The 6581-nt window shown below is 49.6% G+C and overlaps 1 protein-coding gene across 3 annotated transcripts in view; it reads right to left on the bottom strand.

Moving 5' to 3' along the window:
- Window positions 1-2974: 2974 nt before the first annotated feature.
- Window positions 2975-6581, bottom strand: part of CDYL (chromodomain Y like) — a 153166-nt gene continuing 149559 nt past the window's right edge. For 2 of the 3 annotated variants that reach the window (XM_067751892.1, XM_067751894.1), the window contains 2 exons: window positions 5378-5548; window positions 2975-4608 (listed from right to left, as the gene is read on the bottom strand). In XM_067751892.1, coding sequence (XP_067607993.1) covers window positions 4450-4608; window positions 5378-5548 — 330 coding nt within the window. In that variant the 3' untranslated portion in view covers window positions 2975-4449. The remainder of the gene's footprint in view (window positions 4609-5377; window positions 5549-6581) is intronic. The other variant, XM_067751893.1, reaches the window with a different exon arrangement.

The raw sequence follows: 6581 nt of genomic DNA, 5'->3' as shown, positions 1-6581 counted from the left end.
GTTCATATTTTCTATTTCTTCCTGGTTCAGTCTTGGGAGGTTGTACATTTCTAGGAATTTGTCAATTTCCTCAAGGTTGTCCATTTTATTGGGATATAACTATACAGTATAGTATATACTATAGTTTGTAGTAGTCTCTTATCCTTTATTGAAGGGCAGCAGGGCTGCCCTTTACGGTGTAGGTTTACGGTTTCTGTTGTAACTTCTCCTTTTTCATATCTGATCTTCTTGATTTGGGCCCTGTCTTTTTTTTCTTAATGAGTCTGCCTAAAGGTTTATGAATTTTCTTTTCAAAGAACTAGCTCTTAGTTTCACTGATCTTTTCTATTGTTTTTTTCTGTACTTCATTTATTTTTGCTCTGATCTTTATGATTTCTTTCCTTCTGCTAACTTTGGGTCTTCTTTGTTCTTTTTCTAGTTCCTTTAGGTGTAAGGTTTGGCTGTTTGAGATTTCTCGTTTCCTGATGTAAGGTTGTATTACTGTGAACTTCCCTCTTAGAGCTGTGACCCATAGATTTTTGGATCATTGTTATTTTCATTTGCTAGTGGGCAGAACCGGGGCCCAGCTGGTCCCAGGACAGGTGCTGGTCTGCTGGTTGAGGGGCTTTGGATGTCCTGTGGCTGGGTCTGCCTGCCAGTGGGTGGTCCTGAGGCTTGCTGGTGCGCGGGGCTGGGGATTCTGGGGCTGGTACCCACTGATGGGTAGAGATGGGCCGAGATGGGCCTTGGGGTCTCTGGCCGCAGGGCCCTGGGTGTCCGTGGTGTAGTGCATGTGTGCTGGTGTGTGGGGCTGGGTCCTGGGCCCTCTGGAGGGGCAGGACCATGTCCAGGGATGGCTGTGGGCTCAGGGGGGTCTTAAGGCAGCTTGTGTGTGCACCCAGTTAGTCGCGTGGCCTGACACACCTCAGTCCTGGTGCCTACAGGCTGGTGGGGGGGGGAGGGGCTGGGTCCTGAGGCCAGTAAGCTGGAGGGAGATCCAAAGTGTCACTTGCCGTCACCAGGGTCCTCGTGAGGTTTCGTGTGTTCCGTTAAAAGAGTGAAGTCTATTTCCCCCCACCCCGGGACTCCTGAGAGCCCTGCTGCCCTTCAAAGCCAAATGTCCTGGGGGCTTGTGTTCCCGCCACAGACTCGCAGAGTGAGGAGTCTGACGTGGGGCTCAGACCCTGTGTCCTCTGGGAGTCTCTGCAGTTGCAGTGACTCTCACGTCTGTGGGTTGCCCACCTGGGTGATGGGACTCGGCTACGTTGCGGCTCTGCCCTTCCTACCCACGTCGCTCGTTCTTTGTATCTTTAGTTGTAGAAGATACTTTCTGGTAGATTCCGGGCTTTTTCATGGACGGTGGTTCTGCAAATAGTGTTGATTTTAGGCCTGCCTGTGAGAGGTGAGCTCAGGGTCTCTCTACTCCACTGCCCTGGCTGACCTCCTTGAAGATGTTTACTTCTGTGTGTTAGCATAGAGATCGCTTGTTGGACTGGTCCAGCTCCTGCAGATGCAGAAGAGTTTGTAGACCATCAAAATTCTAGGGTGGTAGGTCCAGCCTCTGCTTGAAAAAGCCCTAAATCCCGAGCTGCCAGGCAGCCTCAATCAACACCCCCCGCCCCCGCCTCCACCCACCACTTCCATGCACAGGACTGTGGGCTCACAGGGTGCAGAATGGACTGGATTCTCCAGGCCACCCTCTGCCCATCCGCACTCCAGGCGTAGAAAAGCCAAGCTACTTGTCCTGGGCCAAATACCCTAGATGTTTGAGTCTCAGCCCTGAGGTGCTGATTTAAATGGTTTTGTGGGCATCCAGAGTTTTCCAGGCTCTCCAGATGATTCTAATACGCAACAAAGTCCAGCAACCACCGCTTTGCACTCCCCATGGCCAGTTTCTATCTGTTTGGTTTTGGTGAGTCAGGGTGCTGGGGGGAGGAGCGGTGGCATCTGGGGAGCATAACTGCTCCTGGGCCCAGACACTCACAGGCTCTGTGATGATGAGCAGGCCCTTGGCCCCTCTGAGCCTGTTTCCTCACGTATAAAGCTGAACAAGTGGGCTTCCCTGGTGGCGCAGTGGTTGGGAGTCCGCCTGCCGATGCAGGGGACACGGGTTCGAGCCCTGGTCCGGGAAGATCCCACAGGCTGCGGAGCAACTAAGCCCGTGTGCCACAACTACTGAGCCCATGTGTCACAACTACTGAAGCCCATGTGCTTAGAGCCCATGCTCTGCAACAAGGGAAGCCACTGCAATGAGAGGCCCACGCACTGCAATGAAGACCCAATGCAGCCCAAAATAAATTAAAAAAAAAAAAAAGCTAAACAGGTACATGCAATGTCACAGTCACGATGTCACTCAAGTTCCGGGCTTTGCTCCAGGGCCTAAAGGCACTTGGAGGACTGTTTAATCTGCCTGGAGTCTCTCCCTTACCGTGGAGGGTAGGGCCCCCCTGGCACGTTCTGGAGGTCACCAGAGCATCTAGGACAGTAAGGGCAGGGCTGGGGAAAGCCAGTTGCGGAAGGGACAGAAAGGTCAGTGACAAGAGGCCACCAGAGGGGCTGAAGCAGATGAGGGCAGTGACAGACCCAGCAGCCAGGAGCCCCATGCCATGCATTGTCTCTCTCGTGATGTGTCACTACTTGGTAGAGCCAGTTCTCTAACACAGTTTCTGTCTTTTGCATCCATTTGTTCGTATTAGTATAAGCCAACTGAAGGACGAGGAGGTTGGACCCCTGAGGTGGCCGGGAGGCGAGCCCCTGGCCCTGGCCCTCTGGGCTCCTGCCGGGCCCAGAGGCTTTCCCCTTTTTCCGCTCTCTGGCCAAGAGGGGCAGTGGGGTGGTCCTAGTCGGCTGCCTTCCACCTGCTTCTGGTTACATTGTGGGTGTGGGTTTCCCTTAAGCTGTCAAATGTGATATGCCCGTGTGTATATTTCACACAAAATGTAAACGTCTCATGAGGAACTAGAGAAGTGAAGAATTATCAGAGAAACATTTCGAATGTGTTAAGAAATATTAGTTTTATTTAACCAGTTTTCACAGCTGAATATTTATTCTATAAAAACTTTACAGATTGTACAGTTTATATATAGTTCAAACTACTGAACGAAAAAAGTAGGTCCCACAGATGCAAAAATACTGCACCAGCCAATCCATGGTAAAGGCAGATTTACACGCTGTACAGCTCTCCACGAGGCCGGGAGGTGGTCGGTTCTAAGTATAAACTTCAAAACTGTACAAAAATAAGGTTTTGATTTTATTTCATTCTTCATACATTCAATATGATTGCAAGCTCAGAAGCCTACCGAATGATAGGCGTCTGGAATCAGGAATCAGTCCTCACTCCTGGCGGGAATGCGGACGTCTATTTACACAGGGCACTCTTGGACAGCATCCTGTACTTGGTATATTGTGTAGACATGAAAGCAGAGACCAAGAACATTAAACGTCGATATAAGGTAGTTCTTTCTCTTAAAAAGGAGTTTCTGCATTTAATAGTGTGCCAAAAGAATTTTAACTTATTAAATAAAATATATTCTAAGTGAACCTAAAAATTACACTTTATAAACATAAAAATACTTTATTTTTGGTGTAATACATCAATCATATCTGCAAATAGAAAACCAAACCTGTATATAAAGGAGTTTTCACCCAGTAACAAGAAGCGCTTACACAGTTATTTTTTCAAATGGGTCAGAAAAATTAATTATAAACCCCTGTAACTTAGAGATCATACTTAGCTATTCAGTGATTCGCTAACTGCAACACAAGCTTTCCCCTAGAGAGAGTGGTTTCTTTCTGTTAACTGGGTAAGAATCGGACATATTTAAGAAAGAGGGCAGAATTAACTGATTTCTCAGCGTGAATCCTAGGCGTGTTTTAGTCTGAGGGTATATTCAGCAGTGGGTGTTTAATCAGAAATACTTATTCTTTTAGGATAAGTCTTCCTTTTGATTGAGAATTTTCCATCTCTGAGGTTTTGTACCTTCCTGGAGACAAGGGCATGCCTCGGATCTTTCCGTATTTCTATTTGGGGTGGGGTGGGGGTGAGGCGGGCTAACACCTCTTTAGATTCTGTTTTCTAGAAGGAAAAAACAAGGAAAACAAACAATATTCCAGACTTTTCTGACACCCAAACCAGGAAAACACACTTCTTTTTTATACAGTACTAGCCAAAGATAACAAAAAGTAGAGCCTCAAAGAGCAGCCCAGAGCTCACAATTTATACTTTTATACTTGTGTGTGTATTAAGTATAAAATAATGACGTTTGGACAAAGGAGCTTTGTAGTTATTTATTTTAAAGTTACAGTACTTAAAAACTCCTTGGTAATAAATAGCTTGGCTGTTTCAAGTCCTGCTCCCAAGCGTGAGCTCCACGTGAACCTGTTTCAGGCTGTGAGGGTGGGTCCGCGCCCCGGGGAGCCCCAGCCGGCCTGCGCGATGCGACTCCAGGGTCGTCTGGGGCAGCCCGGCCGTCAGAACTCGTCGATCTTCCTCTGCAGGTACTTGAGCATGGAGTCCATGCCCTGGGCCGAGCCCCAGATCTTCTTCAGCACCTCGCACTCCCGCTCGTTGGCCTGCTCCAGCTCCAGCTTCATGTTGCAGCGCACCAGGGCCTTGGATTCCTCGAGCACCTGTGCCAGACAATGAGCTGTGATTAGCGGGGACTGTGGCTGCAAGCGCTGGCTCCTCGCTGCCCCCAAGCTTACGGAGGCAGTTAGCAAACCCGACAAGCCACCTGGTAAGAAGGTGACCAAACATCTCACGATACGTGTCAGGCCGGATATAGGTATAATGTGTATCTCATTCACTGTGGATACTGGACAAATTGTTCACTTCAAAGGGCTGTTAAGCTAATTCACAACAGAGCTGTGCTGCTTTCCATGCCCTGGTCCTGCCCCAGCAGTGTGACCAGGCTCGGGCCTGAGCTACGGCTGTGGGGCCCCTGCCCCCAGCGTGGACCCTGTCCACGCCTGTGATACTCACTGAGAATACCCGCCCCGGGAGTTTTCTAACCGGAATTTAATTTCGGTAACGAGTTGTGGGAGGCCTGGGACAGCCTAGATGGGAGTTGTGTCAGTTAGTATTGAAATAACATTTCACCCAATGCAGTTTTGTTATAAGACTGTTACCCAGCACACTTACTAAACAAAAACCAAAGTCCACTGAGGGAGAAGTAAGTGCGGTTGTGCGAAAAGGGCTTTGGAAACAGTAAAGAACTTTAGAAACGTTGCTTTTTGCAGACTTGCACAGGACACTGAGGTGACTGACTCTCAGCTTGACCTGCACTCCTCGGCTCCCGGGTATCTGCAGAGGGAGGGCAAGGTCAGCAGCGGCCCGAGCCCAGCCTCCGGTGCCCCCTGTGCGTGCCCTGCAGGGAAAGGTCGCGGTGAGAGCACTGACACGCGGAAGAGAAGGAACTGGACGTACGACCGGGTTACAGGAGGCGAGCTCCTTAATGCGGACCATGACTTCCTGGGTGAAGGTCCCGGGCCAGAACACCTGGGAGACGAGGCCTTTGCCGCATGCCTCCTGCGCCGTCAGCTTCCGTCCACTGAGCAGCATTTCGTTCGCCTGAAGGAAGAAAGAGCAGAGGGCGCGTGAGACGCGGGAGGGCACGGCAGGGAGGACACAGCCCGAAAACTCAGCCCTGAAATTTCAGACTGTGCGCGAGTAACACACGGGAGATGCCATCAACGGGGGACGCAACTACCGGCCGGAGAGTTTCAAGATGTAAAAGGCTTATTTTGTGACGTAGAACAGAACCAAGGAATCTAAATTAAAGAAGGTCTCTCTGCTATAGATCTGAAGTTACTGGCATGTCCCTCCCCGCCTGCCGCCGCCCAGTGCCAGCCATTCCCACGTGTGGACTCATTCAGCACACGAACCGGTTTCCCAGGCAACAGGCGTAAGCAAGGCTAATGGCAATTGGTGGTTTTAAGGATTTGCACCAGGCACAGAACTGCTACCCAACGTTTTCTATGTCAGAGAGGCCAACGGTCAGAGCAAGGTTCTAAGGGCAGGGATGTTTCTGCTGCAGGGTAACTCGGCAGCCATGGTTAACATCCACACGGTAAAAATAAACTCTGTGGGACCTGGATGACCACTTAGTCTGCTTAAGAGGGTCTGATCACAGTTACTTCATGGAAGAAGTTCACATCTGCAGATGTGAAAATCAATTTCATACACACTTTTTTTTAAAACTTGGTCCTGGACTTAGGTCACTTTTCAGGTCTCAACACAAGTATGGGTTTTATCTCATTCGAACGACAGGCTCAGGTACTCCAATAAGGAGAAAGGAGAGAATCTATCTGACAAAGAAACCTCACCCTATTCTGCTGTGACAATTTCCTCTCCGTAGTTTATCCTGAAGACTCATGAAGACTTGACAACGAGCTTCTAGGCTCCGGTAAAACATACTTTTTTCCAAAAGAGGTAAAACCCTTGTTACGAAAGGCCCTGCTGGTACTGAGACGTCTCAGCTGACAGACCTGTGCACCTCCTGGAACCCACCGGTGCGGCTGGAAAGCAGATGCCTGCGCATCTACTGGCCTTTCAGCGTAGGGCGGGGAGCCAGGTCCCGTCTCCTAGCTCGTGTTTCTATGCA

The sequence above is a fragment of the Pseudorca crassidens genome, chromosome 10 (genome assembly GCF_039906515.1).
Source record: "Pseudorca crassidens isolate mPseCra1 chromosome 10, mPseCra1.hap1, whole genome shotgun sequence".
Classification (NCBI taxonomy): Eukaryota; Metazoa; Chordata; class Mammalia; order Artiodactyla; family Delphinidae; genus Pseudorca; species Pseudorca crassidens.
The sequence above is the reverse complement of the archived record's forward strand: the minus strand, read 5'-3'. Positions and strand labels throughout refer to the sequence as shown.